Genomic DNA, 20,565 nt, shown 5'->3' with positions numbered 1-20,565 from the left:
TCCACACGCCAAGGTGTGGCAATGAATCAGCACATCTCTTTGTTCCCATTCGGGAATGCAGCGTCTAATCACTTGATCCGAACACATCTTCCATAAGTAAGGGTCGTCCCAAAAGTAATATTTGGCTTCGCTTTTAATTTTCATCTTTTGGGCCCGGGAAACTTCGTCTGAACTTGGTACCTCTCCCGTGACCAAGTAGTTTGCTAAGTCGGCAAACCATGGTTCCACGTTCAGTGTTCGCTTTCCCTTGTCGGATTCTCCTAGATCGGTTAATGCCAAAACTGCTTCCCAACTAATCCGTCCAGGAAAATCCCCAAGATAATACAAATGCTCTTCAGGAAAAGCATCGGGTATGGCCTCTTCCGTTTCCCCTTGATGAATTCTGCTCAAGTGATCGGCTACTCGATTCTCCGTTCCTCTTTTGTCTCTCACTTCCCAATCAAACTCCTGCAAAAGCAACACCCAACGGATTAACCTTGGCTTAGACTCTTTCTTAGCCAGTAAGTACTTTATTGCTGCGTGATCTGTGAAGACTATAACCCTCGACCCAAGAAGATAAGGTCGGAATTTTTCGAACGAGTAAACGACAAACAACATTTCCTTCTACGTGGTATCATAGTTCTTCTGAGCTTGATTTAGAGTCTTGGATGCATAGAAGATAACATAACTTTTTCCGTCTATCTTCTGTCCTAAAACAGCTCCCACAGCGAAATCACTCGCGTCACACATTATCTCAAATGGGTGATTCCAGTCTGGCGCCCTGATTATTGGTGCTGACACGAGTCTGTCCTTGAGCAACTGAAAAGCCTTCTTGCATCCTTCGTCAAAGACAAATTCCACATCGTTGTGCAACAAATGAGTGAGTGGTTGCGTGATTTTCGCGAAATCCTTGATAAACCTCCTATAAAATCCTGCGTGACCCAGGAAGTCTCTGACTTCTTTTTGGTTCGTGGGGTAAGGTAACTTTGATAACACCTCGACCGTTGCCTTGTCCACCTGTATTCCTCTTTCAGAAACCACGTGACCCAGGACAATACCTTCAGTCACCATGAAGTGGCATTTTTCAAAGTTCAAAACTAGGTGCTTCTCCTGGCATCTTTTTAACACTAGGTCAAGGATGACCAAACAAGTGTCAAATGAATTCCCATATACAGTAAAATCATCCATGAGTATCTTAATGCATACTTCAAGCAAGTCCGAAAAGATACTCATCATACACCGCTGGAACGTTCCTGGTGCGTTACACAACCCAAACGGCATTCTTCGGTATGCATACGTACCAAAAGGGCACGTGAACGTGGTTTTCCCTTGGTCCTCTGGGTTAACGTAGATCTGGAAATAGCCACTGTATCCATCAAGGAAACAAAAATACTATTTGTCAGCCAATCTTTCTAACATCTGATCAATGAAAGGTAGGGGGAAGTGATCCTTCTTTGTGGCCTCATTCAGCTTCCTGTATTCGATGCACATCCTCCACCCCGTCACCAGCCTAGTGGGCACCAATTCGTTCTTATCATTCTTGACAACCTGTATTCCAGACTTTTTGGGCACCATATGGACAGGACTGACCCACTCACTGTCCGGAATAGAGTAGATGATCCCTAGAGAGAGCAACTTCAACACCTCTTTCAGAACTTCCTCTCGCATGTTTGGATTCAGTTTCCGTTGTGCGTCTAGGTGAGCCTTCACACCTTCCTCTAAACGGATGTGGTGCATGCAGAGATCAGGGCTGATTCCTACTAAATCAGAGAGGGTCCACCCTATTGCTTTCTTGTTCCTCCGGATCACTTCCAACAGTTCCTTCTCCTGCTCCCCAGTCAAGTTACTGTTGACTATTACTGGGAATGCCTCATCCTCCTCCAAATAAGCATACTTGAGGCCTGGTGGAAGTGTCTTCAGTTCCTTCCTTTTGTTATTCGTTTCCTGGGGCAAGGGATTTTTTTCTGCAATATCAGGTAATGTTTCCTTCCCAGACCCAGGAGAATTCTCCAGACTAGCCACGTGAGCTGATCCCCCAAATCTAGATGACTCGGGATTTCTGCAAAACTCCATCATGGCCTCTGTGAGTTCCTCGTCTGTCAATTCCGTTGTGTTCATTGCTGCACACCACTCTACAACTTCTCTGTCGATTAAATGGCTCAACTCCGAGTTGTCAATCTGTTCCTGTATCAACTCCGTCTCAAGATATTCTTGGACCAAGGGGTTAATAACATCTATAGCATACAAATTCTCAACATCCAATGGTCTTTTCATTCCCTCATCTATGCTAAAAGTATATTTTTCCCCATTATAATCCAAGCAAATTGTTCCATCGAAGACATTGATAATGGTCTTAGCAGTGCGCAAAAATGGTCTCCCTAAAAGCACGCCACTAGACTCAGCAGACTCATTATCATTCATTTTGATAACATAGAAATCAGCAGGATATAGAAAATCATGCACCTTGACTATGACATTTTCTAACACACCTTCAGGACAGATGCAAGTTCTATCCGCTAACTGGATTACCACCTTAGTGGCGACCATCCTAACCCCTGTCAGTTTCTTGTAGATTGAAAGCGGTAAAACATTTATAGACGCCCCTAGATCACACATAACATGCTCAACTTTGATATCTCCTAGAGAAATGGGTAATGTGAACATACCTGGGTCTGTGCATTTCGAAGACATCCTTCTCTTTTGTATCACAGCAGACACGTTCTCCCCGATCACAATCTTCCCGTCCGGCTTGGTCTTCCCTGCTATGAATTCCTTGATGAACTTGCTAAAGGCGGGCATCTTCAGGGCTTGCAAGAAGGGCAAGTTGATTTCCAGCTTGCTAAAAATCTCCATGAGGTCCTCTGTATCATCCTTCTTTTTCTTTGCTTCCCCTCGGTATGGAAACGGCTTCGCCCGCTTAATCGCATTTGTGGAACTCCCAGCTGGGGGTTCGCCAGCTTCCCTACTTCCTTCTTTACTTACTAACTCAGGCTCTGGATCTTCTTTACTTCCCCCTAAATCTCCTTTCTGGAGGTCATCCTGAACAGGAACTTCTCTGGGTCTAGGGCTATCTCCTTGAAACACCTGACTCTCCTTCCCCTTACTTGCTTGTGCGGGTACTTCCTCGTCGATCTCCAATGTCGGCCCTTCATAACCCCTTCCGGATCTCAAGGTGATGTGACTAATGTTTGCCCGGTCAGGTGGCTTGACCGTGGCAGGAAGTTTTCCTTCATTTCCCCGCATCTCGTTCAAAGAAACCGCGATCTGGTACAGCTGTTTTGCCATCATGTCCATGGCAGCTTTGTGTTCCGACTGAGCATCTTGCAATTTGTGCACCACGTTGTTATTGGAATGCTAGTTATTCTGTATGAACTGCTATGAACTCACTAGGTTGTGGACCATGTCATCCAGACTCCTTTGTGGCCTGGAGTTGAATTGACTAAAATTTGATCCTTGACCTTGGTGTTGTCCTTGGGGTTGTTGATAGTTCCCCTGATTTCCTTGGTGGGTATTGTACTGGTTGCTAGACCCTTGATTCCCTTGGGTATGTGGTTGGGAATTCTGATAGTTCCCTTGGTTATTCATCTGGTGAGGTGGCACATAGGAGTTCCCTGGATTGTTCTGATTCCTGTTTCCCCAATTAGTATGATCTTGATTCCTGTACCCCAGTTGCAGTTGTCCCTCTTGATTTTTCCCTGACCAGTTGGACTGCCTCTCTGGAGGGTGTGCATAATTTGTGAGCTGCAGTGGGGGTGGCTGACTTTGATCATTGTCAGTCCATCTAAAATTGGGGTGAGTCCTCCATGGGGCCTCCTTTTGTCTCCCTTGGTTCCAACTTCCAGCTTGAAGTCCTTCCATGTGTTGATCGAGTCTGGTGGGAGCCTCAACAGCCAAGTATTAGCCTCCCCCTTGAGGGCAAACGGGACTGCACGCAAGCGGTAGTCCTCCTCAGTCGCCTCGTTGGGCCTCTTTTGAATGCTGCAAAGCTTACTAAACTCGTTTAAGAATTCGTAAGAACATTCGTTCCTTCGTCCAGAGAATGTGGGCAAAACCCCGAGCACATTTGTCTTAATATCGATAGACCTCCGGATCGGGATCCACTAAATGTGCCATATTCACGTCTTCCTCTTCCTCAGTCTCGGAATGCTCTGTTTCTGTGGACGACTTCGGGTCCTCTTCTCCTGACGAGTCCCACTCCTTCTCACTTTTTGATTCGAACGGAAACGAGTCTACTGTCCTTAACCCTGATCTGGTAGTGACGGTGGACGTACACTCCTTGACTTGCCACTTGTATCGTGCGTTTCCTGATCCAGATGAACTAGCCCAACTTCCAGAATAGAAGCCCGTGTTCATAAACTGTCAAGAAAACAAAATAACAGAAATTAAACTATTTACACCAAATCCTCAAACGCATAAACAATTAACGCCATCCATCCCCGGCAACGGCGCCATTTGAAGCTTTCGCATATTTATTTTGCTAAGTACTGTGTGCACAGAAGGGAATAACAAGTCTCTTAGGTCCAGCGAATCCACTAGATCACAAGGTCTAAGAACTCACGGATCGTTGGAAAATCTCGGTCGTCGGACACACAGAATATTGCTTCAAAAACCCTCAACCACTTATACTAAAATTAGCACAGGGAAGTAGGGATCGATCCCATAGAGATGAATGCGTAATAAAGAATGCTCAAGGATTCAGGACTATTTTTGGGTAGGCTGCTGCCACGCATTTTTGGATTGAGGAAATTAAACTAACTTGAGTGAAATCTGCTACGCTAACAGCTAGATTTAGGCAAAACAGAAATCATGCATGTAAATTGGAAACGAGACATTCATTAGATCTAAGAAACTATTTCTAAATTACCTAGACCTGGGAAATAAACTGACGGTGGGGACCATTTGCTGAAAAGGTAAAGTACGGACGAAAAGCTGGAAAACAACTAACTAAAGTTCTAACTAACAGCGACATAATCTTCTCCAATCGATTTGCATAAAACAACAGTAAAAACAGAGATGGAACGTGAATCCGAAACGAAGCAGACTGGATTTAAAGCAATTTAACGAAGAACAACTAAAAACTAAGCAGATCTACGGCTACTAGACGGAGTAAATTGAAAAGAGAGCAAAAGAGTTCGAAATCCATGCACAACTTGATCCCCATGTTCAGATCCAACCTCGGATGCTAAATCCACTCCGGATCTAAGCATCTCTCACAAACTCCGACCAAAAGTATATCCATCGCTTTAGATTCAACAAACAACCACCGATCAACAACAACAATTCAGATCCACAACCTCTTCCCCAGATCAAACACATAATTATCCAAAACAGAGATTAATATTCAACTGCCGAAATAAAACTTCAAACGAAAACCAAGAATCATAAATCAACACAAGATAACACCAACATGACAAAAACTAAATGCAGAGATTACCGATAAGTAGCAACAACCAAATCGACTTCCAAAACAATGAAGTTCGACGGAACAAAAGTGCGAAAAACTGAATTAAAAGCAGATTGTTTCTTCGCCCTCCGAGAGGACGGTGTTACCACTGACTTTCACCGAAGATGAACCCCTTAGAAACCCTAAACTATCCCAGAATTCCCATTTACCAAGTGTGTGTATGAGTGTGTGAGCTAAGAGCAAAAATCATATATCTGGCGTGTGCTGCATGCTCCTTTATTTATAGGCGTTGAAGTGGGTCCAGCGAGGTATGAATAGTCTTTGTTGCCCTCAGCTATTGACTTCCTTCTTCTAGCCATTCTTTTCCCATCAGTTCTGCTCACTTTCCTTCATTTTCCTTTGCTAGTCCATTGTCTCCAGCTCTTCTTGGATTTAGCGTCTCCTTCACACACACTGGCTTAAAAACTGCGTTAGACCCAGCGAAATAAAGTGTTTTCTCACCACATAACTGATGCATGAAATTAGCCTTATCACCTACGCTACCTGCTGCCTGACGGAAGGTCATCGCGCATAGCCGGAACGTATATCTGATCTGTAGCAGTTGCCCGACGGGTTGGAACCCGCGCACAGCCGCCCAGATCCTTATCTCCGCCGACCCTCACGGGCGCCGGATTATCTTTATCTTGTTATTTTCCATTTTATCGGATCGTTAGGGATTTAGGTCCTTAATAACTGGTGCTTTCATCAGTTTACTCATATCCCGCTTTCATAATAACGGGAATGGAACTTGGGGGAGCCACCGCCCGGACACTTTTCCGAATGGCTCCGCCCGCCGCAACAACGACGACTCCATTAGCAGAAAACTGGATCAATTGTTGGATAGATTAGATAAATTTGATTCTTGGAGGGATGAAACGGATCGCCGGTTCGATAATCTTGAACCAAACCCCAACCACAAGCATGATCAGTGAACAGGGTATGACGACGACGACGATTCTGATGGTGACGAGGCACGATGGAGATGTAATTGGGAGAGGGGGTCTCGCCTCAGAAACCCTAATTTTAGCCCGCAAAGAGATCGATATCGTCGCGAGGGGAGAAATCGTTGGGGTTCATGTTGGGACCCACCAGGATATCAACTACATCGTCACCAAATAGGCGGGTATGATCAGCAGTTTAATCGGCAAGCCACTTGTTACGACCCACCACAGTCGCGGCAACCCTCTTGTTGGGAACCACCGCCTCGCCGTGCATCGCGAGGATATTCGGATTATGATCAGCCACCACTGGTTCCGCCTAGTCGTTGGGATCCGCCCGATTATCGCTGCCCGCACACCTTGCAGCCTACGCAGTCTGACCCACCGCTGAGTCACTGCACAGCTCCGTTGCCTGTCGTTGCCCCGCCACGGTCTGGTTTCACGCACCCGCCTCAACAGTCCAACAAGTTTATTGATTCGGAGAAGCAGCGTGGTCTTCCCAATAGTCTCAATCTCAAGGTTCGTTCGCCTTGCCCGACCCAACTAGCTGCCGTAAGTGATTACAATGAGAAATTGCGTATTTATAGGTTGGAACAAGCTGCCCTCCTCGCCCGATTGAATTGCATAATTGAAGAGAATATTGATGACGAAAATCTAGTTGAGGATGTTCCCAACAATGCCGCTCACAATGGGGGTGCTAATCTTGATGTTGTTGTACCAAATGTCGAGTCCCTGGAAGAGATCGTCAAGACCGACAATACGCCGCTGCAAGTGCTCGTCGGGACATATGATGAGAAGATTGATGATCATAATGTTCCTACACATAAGGAGTTGGAGATGAAAGATGATATAGCGACTTTGCTGGAGAATGAAAATAAAGCCAAAGACTTTCGATCTAGTTTAGAGCCGAAAGAAAAAGATTTCAGTGTGTTGACTGAGATGCCGAGCAAGAGAGAGGGCATGGAGAATCAGAGTCTTGTAAATGACATCCAGGCTGGATTTGATATGAAAAAAAAAGGACAATCAAGAGGAAATGGAGGAGAAGCGAAGGTTGTTTGAGGATGAGCTTAAATTAAAAGCGGAAGAATTGGGTAAGACAGAGGATGCTCACTCCGGTTCGCATGCACTTGCTTGTGTCTATGTGGATTTGAATGTCAGTGATGTTACAATTATGAATCATCGAAAGACATCGCTCGACACCGATGCTAGGTTGATCCCTCCGTGCAATGAAACTTTATGTTTGGGCATTCTTCGAGGTGTGGAAAAGCTTTTCGTTTTAGTATGGAATTTCACCGACCACATTGGGTGTGTGTTTGATCCGGGAGGAGATGCCTCGCCAAGTCTTTTGCTTTCGACTCTCTACGTTGCTTCGTGGTTTACACCTTGAGGACAAGGTGGATTTTAACTGTGGGGGAGTTGATACGATCCTATATCATATAGGATATCCAATATTTTGATTTACCATATCTTTTCCATATTTGTTTAGATATTTATTTCTTGTTCAATAAGTTAGGGTAGTATTCTAGTATTATAAATAGGAGAGCTTGTTATCATATTTAATCATCCAATCAATGAATCAATGAATATATTATTTTGGCCAAATGCCTTGCGAAATGCTTTGAATCCATAATTTCCTATGCTACCTGCTGCCCGACGGAAGGTCACCGCTCACAGCCGGAATGTATATCTGATCTGTAGCAGTTGCCCGACGGGTTGGACCCGCGCACAGCCACCTAGATCCTTATCTCCGCCGACCCTCACGGCCGCCGGATTATCTTTATCTTGTTATTTTCCGTTTTATCGGATCGTTAGGGATTTAGGTCCTTAACACATTTCCTCTCTAGATTGTCTCTATTCCTCTCTCAATTTTCCTGTCCAGATTGTGCTCCCCATTCTCTCTCTCTTTTCTCCTTTTTGTTCCACAAAAGCAACCGCCCAAATCCTCTCTCTCAATTCTCCTCAGAAACTGTTTTTTCTCCTTTTTTTTCCAATTAAATGCAGATTGTGCTTATCTATATACATATGCCCTCATGTTCATGCTAGGTGCTTATCCGGATTGATGAGTTTTTGATATCTTCCTCAAGAAGAAGACAAAGACGTGATTCATGTTGATTATTTGCTCGACTAGAAACCGGATAAAAGGAAAGGAATCTCATCTAATTTTTAAAACTCTTAATCCGGTCAAAATTGATATAAAATGTGACCCATTTTTATTTGTGACAGACCAAATAATTCAAAAGATAATGTTCTGGACCAAAATAAAAAAAAAATCGTCATATGTTATGGACCAAAAAGGGACTTTAGTCTATAAATAAAAACAAACATCAATGTGCGTGTTTAAGGATAGCTGGATATGGTGAATACAGAATATATATACTTCAGTTTGGAATCCAACTAGGTGCAACTCTAAGAAAGAAAGTAGTGGAGTAAGAAACTAATGAATAGTGCACTTTTAGTACTTGTGGTTATTGATGTCAAGCAACCGTGACCGAGGTGAAAGCGAATGGATTCATTGGGTCAGGAACTTCAACTTCTCCTTCGAGCATTAGACAGGCTTTCTTCATGGTTGGCCTAAGAGATACATCTTCTTGAATGCACCAAAGTCCAACCATGACGAATCTTTCCAACACTTCCACATTGCTTAAGGCCTCCTCATCGTTCTTCACCAATGCATCCAATCTTCTATCTGCAAAGCAGTCCCAAGCCCAATCTGTTAGGATTGGATTCTCGCCGTCTCCAAACTCTAGGTCGTCCCGGATGGCTCTCCTGCATGATATGATCTCTAGTAGCACCACTCCAAAGCTGTAAACATCAACCTTCACAGATACCTACAATAATGGACCGAATTAGCTTAAGGAAGAAGGGTTTAAGCCTCCACCAAAACAAAAAATTCTTATAATTGTCTAATACACGTTGTCCTTGAAAAACAATCTCATTTTGCCATTTTAATATGTCTCACAAATTTAGTTCACTTTCTATATTTTGAACACTTTTTTGTCACATATTACTATGTATAAAATGGGTCACATAGGTATTGTTTCAATTGCTTTTATCTTTCTCTTTCATACTTAATCCTACTTTACCAATATTACATTAAAACACGTGTTATCCTAAAAGTTTCTATTATTAAAAATGATTCATAGAAAAATTCTTCTTACTTGTGTGTTCCTGAACCATTCAGGAGCAACATAGCCCTTGGTGCCCCGGATACCCGTCAGCGTCTTGCTCTGATCCATCGTCAAAAGCTTAGCCAACCCGAAATCCGAAATCCTAGCAATGTTGCACTCATCAAGAAGTATGTTATGAGGCTTTATATCGCAGTGGATGATCTGGGTGCTGCACTCCTCGTTCAAGTACGCTAGCCCCTTTGCGATCCCCACTGCGATCTGAGCCCGTAGGCTCCAGCTCGGCCGCAGATGGCCGAACAGAAAGTCCGCTAGTGTCCCATTGCTCATGTACTCGTATACAAGCAAACGGTGAGGCCCCTCCTCGCAGAACCCGACCATGCTCACAAGATTCTTGTGGTGAGTCCGGCCTATCACGTTCACTTCTGTCTTGAACTCTTTCTCGGAATCTTGAAACATTCTGTCCAGCTTCTTCACAGCAACAATTGTTTGGGAACCAATTGGAATCTCCCCTTTGCAGACAATTCCAAAAGAGCCCCTTCCTAGCTCTTCTTTGAACCCATCTGTGGCCAGCTCGAGCTGTTTGTAAGTGAAGCAGCGCAGGTTCGAAGACGACGAAGGGTCTCGGACAGGATTGAGGGGTTTTTTGTTTTTGAAGAGGAAAAAAGGGAGGCAAGCTGCTGTAATAAATAAGAAATTGATGAATGCTGATCTACCGAAGAGGACTGATAACACAACAACCACCGTTTGCCTGTCTCTTCTTGATCTCGGATTGAGTGAAGGAGTTGTTAAATATTGGCCTACAATATTTGACTTTTTGTCAAAAATTTTCATCCCACATCGAAGGGGAGTTAGAAGCTGGGGGGAGTAGCTGCCTATAAAAGGAGCACTCCTCCCTCATTTGTAATACACCTCAAATTTGTATTCTCTTCTCCATTTAAATATAAGTGGGCTCTGCAGAGGGTGCTCGGAGACGTAGGCAATTTGGCCGAACTCCGTTATCAAAGTTTCGGGTGTGTTCTTTCTTTATTATTTATTTTTTTCCGCATTTATTTCTGGGTTTGCTTTTCTGCTGTGATATTGTATTCAATATTATTTGCGGGTATTGTAGTAGTGTTTTGTACACCGACTGATAAATTCTGTTTGGAGTCTAGTAATTAAGAGAGGACAGTGTCCCCACCAGTCTTTCCAGAGAATTTATTTGGGTAAGTAATTTTATCAAGGTAGACCCCATTGGGTTAACTCTAAAATTACTGAATCGGTTCATTTCACTATTTGAGAGAAAATTTGCCCGGTTTTCTCAACAAGTGGTATCAGAGCCAAGGTTCGTCCTTGGTTCTATTTGTTTGTAATATTGAATACTTTATTTTGAGTCTGTAATGGCGGGTAATGATCAAGAAGTCAAGGCTAGTTCGTCATCATGGTCGAGGCTTCCACTGTCAAATATGAAATTGACGGTGGAGATATTTGACGGTACTGGCCATTTTGGTATGTGGCAGGAGGAGGTTCTAGACTCTCTTTTCCAGCAGGGTCTTGACATTGCCATTGAAGAAAAGAAACCAGAAGATATAGATGATAAAGATTGGAGTACCATAAATCGGTTAGCTTGTGGAACAATACGGTCGTGTCTGTCTAGGGAGCAGAAGTATGCTGTCAAGAATGAGAGTTCTGCACATAGATTGTGGAAGACACTGGAGGACAAATTTTTGAAGAAGAGTGGTCAGAATAAGCTCCTTATGAAGAAAAGGTTGTTCCGATTTGAATACCGGTCAGGTACCACTATGAATGAACACATTACTTTGTTTAATCAGTTAGTAGCAGACCTGCTAAATTTAGATGTGAAATTTGAGGATGAGGATCTGGCATTAATGTTGTTGTCGTCTCTTCCTGATGAATTTGAACATCTGGAGACCACATTGCTCCATGGTAAAGAGAATGTGTCTTTGGATACTGTATGTTCTGCTTTGTATAGTCATGAATTGCGAAAGGCAGATAAAATGAAAGGCAAAGCAGTTACAGATGAAGCATTAGTGGCAAGGGGTCGTCAACAAGGCCGATCAAAGGAGAGAAGAGGAAGGTCCAAATCGAAAAGACGAGCTGCCAAAGATGAGTGTGCTTTCTGTTATGAGAAAGGACATTGGAAGAAAGACTGCCCAAAGTTGAAGAAGAAAGAAAAGGCTTCGCAGGATGCAAATATTGCTGAATGCAAAAATGATGCGGAGTCGGATTGTTCTTTGACCATTTCACCTACAACATCGCATCCAGACGAGTGGATATTGGATTCAGGTTGCACCTATCATATGTGTCCCATCAGGGAGTGGTTCTTTGATTTCGAAGAACTCAATGGCGGACTTGTTTACATGGGAAATGACAGTCCATGTAAGACAGTCGGGATAGGCTCAATCAAGCTGCAAAATCAGGATGGATCCACCAGATTTTGAAGGATGTGCGGTACGTGCCCCAGTTGAAGAAGAATCTCATCTCTTTGGGGGCCTTAGAATCTAAAGGCCTAGTTGTGATGATGCGAGATGGAATTCTTAAAGCAACTTCAGGAGCATTGGTGATGTTGAAAGGCGTGAGGAAGAACAATTTGTATTACTACCAAGGTAGTACAGTTGTTGGGACAGTAGCAACTGCAACTTCGAGTAACAAGAAGGATGCAGAGGCGACGAAGCTTTGGCATTTGCGATTGGGACATGCTGGTGAGAGATCATTGCACATTCTCGCCAAGCAAGAATTGTTGAAAGGTACGAAGTCTTGCAAATTAGAGTTTTGCGAGCATTGTGTTCTGGGAACACAACGAAGAGTGAAATTTGGCACTGCAATCCATAATACAAAGGGAATTCTGGATTACGTGCACTCTGATGTGTGGGGACCTGCCAAGACTCCGTCACTTGGAGGTAGACACTATTTTGTCACTTTTGTTGATGATTTTTCCAGAAGAGTTTGGGTGTACACTATGAAGAGCAAAGATGAAGTCCTTGGGATTTTTCTAAAATGGAAAGCTCAAGTTGAAAATCAGATGGGGAGGAAGATCAAGGTTCTCCGATCAGACAACGGTGGAGAATACAAGAGTGATCCTTTCCAAGATGTATGCCAGGAGTGTGGCATAGTTCGGCACTTCACAGTGAGAAATACACCACAGCAGAATGGAGTGTCAGAGCGTATGAATCGAACACTAGTGGAGAAAGTTCGTTGTATGCTGTCTAATACTGGGCTAGACAGGAAATTTTGGGCTGAGGCCATCACATACGCTCAACACATTGTCAATCGTTTGCCATGTTCTGCCATTGATGGCAAGACTCCTTTAGAGGTATGGTCCGGTAAACCTGCAACAGATTATGATTCTTTGCGTATTTTTGGTTCTGTTGCATATTATCATGTCACTGAATCAAAATTGGATCCACGTGCAAAGAAGGCTTTGTTTATGGGTTTCAGTGTTGGTGTTAAAGGATATCGGTTATAGTGTTTGGAGTCTAAGAAGACGATTGTAAGTAGGGATGTTACCTTTGATGAATCTTCCATGTTGAATAAGGTAAATCCAAATAGTAGTGATACTTCGCAGCAGGTGGAGTATACACCCAAGCAGGTGGAGTTCGAAGATGCAGTTGTGATCCCGACTACGAACACCACAAATGACTCTCCTACGGAAGAAGAAGAGTCAGATGATGAAGAGGTTCCATCCCAAGAACCTTCGCAGCAATCAGAGCCAATTGCAGTCAGGCGAACGAGGCGGGAAAATAAGAGACCTGCTCGTTTTGCGGATATGGTAGCATATGCGCTTCCAGTTGTTGATGATGTTCCAGGTACCTTTTCGAAAAAAGCGATGGTTGGAAAGGTGCTTTGGAAGAAGAGATGCAATCTCTTCAGAAGAACAAGACGTGGAAGCTGATGCCGTTGCCGAAAGGCAAGAAGGCAATTGGATGCAAATGGGTTTTTGCAAAGAAAGAGGGATTTCCTCACAAAGATGATGTTCGCTACAAAGCAAGATTGGTAGCTAAAGGCTACGCCCAGAAGGAGGGAATTGATTACAATGAGGTATTTTCACCTGTTGTTAAACATTCCTCCATTAGAATTTTGTTGGCTTTGGTAGCGCAGTTGAATTTGGAGCTAGCTCAACTTGATGTGAAGACCGCGTTTTTACACGGTAATTTGAAAGAGGAAATCTATATGACCCAACCAGAGGGATTCAAGGTTGCTGGTAAAGAAAACTGGGTTTGCAAGTTGAACAAATCGTTGTACGGATTGAAGAAGTCTTCAAGACAGTGGTACAAATGGTTTGATAAATTTATGAAGGATCAGATGTACACAAGAAGCAAATACGACCACTGTGTGTATTTGCGCAGACTTCAAAATGGGTCCTACATCTACCTACTCTTATACGTTGATGATATGCTAATAGCATCAAAGAGCCAAGTTGAAATTGACAGATTGAAGGCTCAGTTGAGTAAGGAGTTCGAGATGAAGGATTTGGGGGAAGCCAAGAAGATTCTCGGCATGGAGATTACAAGGGATAGAGAGGGAGGCAAGCTTTGGCTGACACAGAAGCAGTATTTGACCAAAGTACTTCAGCGTTTTGGTATAAACGATGATTCCAAAGCTGTAAGTACCCCACTTGCTCCTCATTTGAAACTTAGTTCTCAGTTATCTCCAAATACGGATGATGAGCGAGAATATATGGCGAAAGTTCCCTATGCTAACGCAGTTGGAAGCTTGATGTATGCAATGGTGTGTACAAGACCCGACATTTCACAGGCCGTTGGTATTGTGAGCAGATACATGCATGATCCAGGCAAGGGTCATTGGCAAGCTGGGAAATGGATTCTGCGGTATATCAAAGATACTGTAGATATTGGTTTGTTGTTTGAGCAGGATAAATCACTTGGTCATTTTGCAGTCGGATATTGTGATTCCGACTATGCTGGTGATTTGGATAAGCGAAGATCTACTACTGGCTTTTTGTTCACTTTAGCGAGTGCGCTAGTTAGTTGGAAGTCTACCTTGCAGTCAACGGTAGCTTTGTCTACGTAGACAGAGGCAGAGTACATGGCCATTACTGAAGCTGTGAAGGAGGCAATTTGGCTTCATGGGTTGCTGAAAGAATTGGGTGTTGGTCAGAAACAACTTGAAGTATATTCTGACAGCCAGAGTGCTATCCATTTAGCAAAGAATCAGGTCTTTCATGCAAGGACGAAGCATATTGATGTTCGTTATCATTTTGTGCGGGAAATTCTCGAAGAAGAGGAAATTGTCATCAGAAAGGTTCCAACTTTGGAGAATCCTGCAGATATGTTGACCAAGGTGGTGACGAGAGCCAAGTTTGAACATTGTTTGGACTTGGTTAATATTCTGCGATTTGGAGCTGGCGCTTGACTGCGCCAATATGAAAGCACCGCGAGTCGGTTTGTTTGGATGGAGAAGATTTGTGTCCAGTGGGATTTGAAATTTTGCCAAGGTGGAGATTTGTTAAATATTGGCCTACAATATTTGACTTTTTGTCAAAAAATTTCATCCCACATCGAAGGGGAGTTAGAAGCTGGGGGGAGTAGCTGCCTATAAAAGGAGCACTCCTCCCTCATTTGTAATACACCTCAAATTTGTATTCTCTTCTCCATTTAAATATAAGTGGGCTCTGCAGAGGGTGCTCGGAGACGTAGGCAATTTGGCCGAACTCCGTTATCAAAGTTTCGGGTGTGTTCTTTCTTTATTATTTATTTTGTTCTGCATTTATTTCTGGGTTTGCTTTTCTGCTGTGATATTGTATTCAATATTATTTGCGGGTATTGTAGTAGTGTTTTGTACACCGACTGATAAATTTTGTTTGGAGTCTGGTAATTAAGAGAGGACAGTGTCCCCACCAGTCTTTCCAGAGAATTTATTTGGGGAAGTAATTTTATTGAGGTAGACCCCATTGGGTTAACTCTAAAATTACTGAATCGGTTCATTTCACTATTTGAGAGAAAATTTGCCCGGTTTTCTCAACAGGAGTAATAATATCTCTCTTCTTCCCCAGCTTGAGAAACGCCTTGGCACCGAGACTGGTGTCGACCCTGCCATTGGAGAGGGGCAGCTTCTTCTTCCAGCAGCTGTTATCTCTGTGTATGGAAGCACCGCAGAAGCAATCATTGAGGCAAGAGGTTTGGCACTCCTCTTCGGTGCGCGGACTGATTAGTTGGTAGTCACTCTTAGGCCAATCGGTGTCGTTTATCATCTCCAAGGAGTACTCATTGTATTGTGGCAGTGACCCATTTTCGCTGGCGCAAATTATTGGATATTTGACACACAAAATATAGGAACACTCAGTAAAGATGAAATATGGAGGATAAGTATTTATAGGCTTCTCACAAAAGGATTACAAAATACACACAAACAAAAGATATTACCTTTTCCTTGCACCGCAACTTTTGAGGAATCTCCAAAGGTCACGTCCCCATAGGATGTCTCCTTTAGCTCCACGAAGAGTTCCTTGTTCCCGCACATGTGGTTACTCGCTCCAGTATCCAAGTACCACGTGCTACACTGATCACCTTCAAGTCCTTTGTGAATAAAAAGAGAGGTTGAAGTTACCTGCTCACTATCATCTCCACCATCGGCATAATTGACTTGTTGATTGGTCCTGGTATTTTCGGCTATTGGACACTCATTACTGTAATGCCCGAATTCGTGAAAAGTATAGCACTCGATATTTGCTTTATCAAACCCTTGTCGACTGTAGGTTTGAGAATAACCGCCTCTGTATTGTCCTCTTCCTCGTCCTCGTTGTCCATAAGAATTTCTACCTGTGCCTCGATAAGTGAAGTTTTGACGTCCTCCCTCGTATTGATAATTCTGGCCTCGTCCTCCTTGATTTAAGTAATTCTGTCCACGTCCTCCTTCATACTGGTAATTCTGTCTGCGTCCTCCTCGGCCACGATAGCCTCGACCTCGGCCTCGGCCTCGGTTGTATCCACCATGCGATGTCCCAGGCTCAGACTTCTTATCTTTTTCGATTGACATCTTTGCTTGTAGCATATGCTCAAGTGACGGAGTGGTCTTTTTCTTCATGCGTTGCTCGTGGACTTCCAAGCTGCTCTGCAACTGGTCGATGGACATGGTGTTGAGATCTTTTGATTCTTCGATAGCAGCAACGACGTGCTCAAATTTCGACATCAAGGAACGAAGAATTTTCTCAATGACACGAACATCTTCAATGTTCTCCCCTTGCCTTTTCATTTGATTTACAATAACTAATGTTCTTGTGAAGTATTCTGAAATGCTCTCCGTTTCAGACATGGCCAAAACTTTCAAACTCACACGTAGGATCTGCAGTCGAACTCGTATCGCCTTATCAACACCGGTGAAAGCATTCTTCAGAATCTCCCAGGCTTGTTTCGACGTGGTGGCTGCACTTACTTTCTCAAACGTGGTTTCATCAATACCTTGATAGATATTGAATAATGCCTTCTTGTCTCGTTTCCTTGCATCTCTGAGGGCGTTCTTCTAGTTGTTCGTCAGTGCATCTTCGGCTTCTTGGGAGGCAGGTTCGGTGTAGCCGTCTTAAACAATATCCCACAACTCTTGTGATTGCAACAAGACTCGCATCTGAATACTCCAATTTCCATAATTGTGTTTCTTCAATTTAGGAATCTGTGGTTGAATCATGTTCAACGTTGCCGCCATAGGTAGGATCGAGTGGCTCTAGATACCATATTTGTTGGATATTTGACACACAAAATATAGGAACACTCAGTAAAGATGAAATATGGAGGATAAGTATTTATAGGCTTCTCACAAAAGGATTACAAAATACACACAAACAAAAATGCTTCAGCACTACAAAGCTTTCTTCTCTCTTTCTCTCTATGAGCTACGGCTCTTTCCTCTCTAATTCTCACTCACAATTCTAACTTGATTGATTTTACAATGAACTACAACTACCTATTTATAGATTTGAAAGATAATAAAGTAGTCAACTATGTATGGCTAACTATTATACACATACATGCTACGTCACCTCCTCATAATCATTCTAAGAGACAATTTACTTAGCCATGAAGAGATTAAAGATTGATCACTCATCCCACCGCCATGTGACGTAGAGAGATTGTGGCCTTCTCTTAAGCCATGAAAAAACAAAATTTCATCCACATATGATAAGTAGGTGATGCACCTACTTCATCACTTCCACCGAGCCTTTTCTTAATATTGAAGTAATTGAGTTTAATAACTCAACATCCTCCCTTAAGCTCAATTCTTCAAGGTCTTCATGCCGAGCATAAATTTCAATCTTATAAACACATCCTGCTTTAGTGGCTTCGTAAATATGTCTGCAATTTGATCTTGGGACTTGCAGTACACTCCACATCATTTTGGTTCACGTGCTCCCGAATAAAATGATAACGAGTATCAATATGCTTACTTCTTTCGTGGAACACCGGATTTTTCGCAAGTGCTATTGCAGACTTATTATCAACAAATATTTCTGTCGGGCCTTGTTGCGCGAATCCCAGAAAACTTAGTAAATTTCTCAACCAAATGCAATGGCACACCGTTGAACTTGCTGCAACATACTCGGCTTCACATGTTGAGAGTGTCACTATAGCTTGCTTCTTTGATGACCAGGTAAAGACGGCATCTCCAATATAAAAACAGTAGCCGGTAGTGCTCTTTCTTTCATCTATGTCTCTTCCCCAATCGCTATCCGAATAACCAATGAGCTTAACTTCTTGATTAGAGGGATAAAGTATACCTTCATTCAGCGTACCTTTAATATAGCGCAAAATCCTCTTGGCTGCATTCAAATGAGACTGTGACGGCGTTTCCATGTACCTGCTAATTAGTCCAACTCCATAGAGAATATCGGGCCTAGTGCACGTTAGATATCGTAGACTTCCAATCAGACTTTTGAAGTAAGTTGGATCTACCTCTGCTTCACCATCATGCTTCCTCAATTCTTGACCAATCTCCACGGGAGTATTAACGGGATTGCAAGACTCCATTTTGAACTTCTCCAAGATTTGTTTTGCAAATGAACTTTGAGAGATAAATATCCCATCTTCCTTTTGCACTACCTCAGTTCCCAGAAAATGTGCCATCAAGCCAATGTCCGTCATCTCGAACTCCTTGATCATGCTCTTCTTGAATTTATGAAACATTGCTTCACAATTTCCAGTAAAAACTAGATCATCAACATATAGGCAAACAAACAACATGTTACCTTTAGCATCTTTCTTCAAGTATAGAGCATGTTCATATGGGCACTTCTCAAAACCATTCCTCAGAAAATATTCATTGATTCTGGAATTCCAGGCGCGAGGTGCTTGCTTGAGCCCGTACAAAGCTTTCTTCAATCTATAGACTTTATTTTCGGCTCCTCGTTTCACATAACCTTCAGGTTGCTCCACGTAAATTTCTTCTTCAAGAAATCCATTTAGAAATGCAGACTTCACATCAAGCTGATAGATCTTCCAATTGTGTTGAGCGGCTAGTGAGATAAACATTCTGATCGTCTCAAGACGAGCAACGGGAGCAAATACTTCACTATAATCAATTCCAGCCTTCTGCTTGTATCCTTTCGCCACCAACCTCGCCTTGTACCTTTGCACTTCACCGTTGGCATTTTTCTTTGTTTTGAACACCCATTTCACACCAATTGCTTTTCGGCCTTCTGGCAATGTCGTCAACGACCAAGTATCGTTTTTCTCAATCGCATTGATTTCCTCGTCCATTGCAATCTTCCATTTCCTATCTTGCGCAGCATCTGCATAAGCAACTGGATCAGCATCCATAAAAAAACAAATAAGATTCACATTTTCCTCTCCAGCTCCATCAACTTCTTCAGTAGCTTCATATATATCATTCAGATTGCGCATTCTTCTTGGCCTTCCGACTGGACCTTGAGATGATGTTGGTGAATCTAGCTCTTCTACTTCACGTGCTTCTTCTTGCTGATCAGGTACAATATCCGACGAGCTTGCAGCTTTCTTATCCTCCCAGCTCCATGTTTGATCTTCTTCAAACATCACATCGCGACTTATGATCACCTTCTTCGTGAGTGGGTTATACAATTTGTAACCCATTACTCGATCTCCATATCCCACGAAGATACACTTCTCACCTTTGTCATCAAGCTTGATTCTTCGAGCTTCAGGAATTTTGGCATAAGCAATGCAGCCAAAAACTCTCAAGTGTGCAATACTGGGCTTGAACGAACTCCATGCTTCTTCAGGCGTCATGTTGCGAACACTTTTGGTTGGACATCGATTCAAGAGATACACTGCTGTTGCGACAGCTTCAGCCCAAAATTCTCGAGGTAAGTCCTTCCCTTTCATCATACTTCTCGCCATATCAAGAATTGTTCGGTTCTTCCTTTCAGCAACACCATTCAGTTGAGGAGTATATGGAGGAGTAAGCTGGTGAATGATTCCATGCTCCTTGCAAAACTTTTCGAACAGATCGGATGTGAACTCGCCACCTTGGTCGGATCTGAGAACTTTAATATAGTGCCCACTCTGTCTTTCAACAAGAATTTTGAACTCTTTGAAAATATCAAACACCTCAGATTTTCTTTTCAAGAAATATACCCAAGTCTTTCTGGAATAATCATCAATGAAAGTCAAAAAATACTGATTACCTCCATTAGAAACAGGCTTCAGAGGACCGCATACGTCTGTATGAACGATCTACAACGGGCGTGATGCTCTCCATCTCATTTCTTTAGAGAAGCTTGGCCTATGATGTTTGCCAAGTATGCAACCTTCGCAAACTTCTTCAGGATGATCAATATGCGGCAAACCTTTCACCATATTCTTTGTGGAAAGAAGCTTTAAACCACCAAAATTTAGATGTCCAAGACGCAAATGCCATAACCAAGATTCATCTTTAACAATGTAATTCATGCACTTCAACATATCATGTTTCATATTCAATGCAAATAATCTATTTTTGGACATCTTCACACAGGCAACCAAATTACCACGAGCATCATTGATAGTAAGGCGGGAATTATTGATACTAACATCAAATCCTTTTTCCAGCAATTGACCAAGACTCAAAATATTGCTTTTCATGGCAGGCACATAATAGACGTCATATATAAAAC

General features: G+C 42.8%; 2 protein-coding genes and 1 pseudogene across 2 annotated transcripts; 1 reads left to right on the top strand and 2 right to left on the bottom strand.

Moving 5' to 3' along the window:
- The first annotated feature begins 6,163 nt into the window (after positions 1 to 6,163).
- Positions 6,164 to 7,747, top strand: LOC148933619 (uncharacterized; annotated as a pseudogene).
- An 891-nt stretch (positions 7,748 to 8,638) lies between these two features.
- Positions 8,639 to 10,057, bottom strand: LOC148933618 (G-type lectin S-receptor-like serine/threonine-protein kinase LECRK3). The gene is made up of 2 exons (XM_089063275.1): positions 9,519 to 10,057; positions 8,639 to 9,188 (listed from the first exon to the last, which is right to left on the bottom strand). The coding sequence occupies exons 1-2, from the start codon at positions 9,942 to 9,944 to the stop codon at positions 8,835 to 8,837; spliced, it is 780 nt and encodes a 259-aa protein (XP_088919401.1). The 5' UTR covers positions 9,945 to 10,057; the 3' UTR covers positions 8,639 to 8,834.
- A 5,369-nt stretch (positions 10,058 to 15,426) lies between these two features.
- On the bottom strand, positions 15,427 to 16,757 carry LOC125220893 (uncharacterized). Its single transcript, XM_048123026.1, has 2 exons — positions 15,869 to 16,757; positions 15,427 to 15,578 (listed from the first exon to the last, which is right to left on the bottom strand). Exons 1-2 carry the CDS (start codon positions 16,755 to 16,757, stop codon positions 15,427 to 15,429), a joined length of 1,041 nt encoding a protein of 346 aa, XP_047978983.1.
- Between the last annotated feature and the right edge of the window lie 3,808 nt (positions 16,758 to 20,565).

Source organism: Salvia hispanica, chromosome 1, assembly GCF_029641045.1.
Source record: "Salvia hispanica isolate PSC_SH4W2 chromosome 1, Shi_PSC_v1, whole genome shotgun sequence".
Classification (NCBI taxonomy): Eukaryota; Viridiplantae; Streptophyta; class Magnoliopsida; order Lamiales; family Lamiaceae; genus Salvia; species Salvia hispanica.
This window is presented reverse-complemented; position numbering and strand designations above follow the sequence as displayed.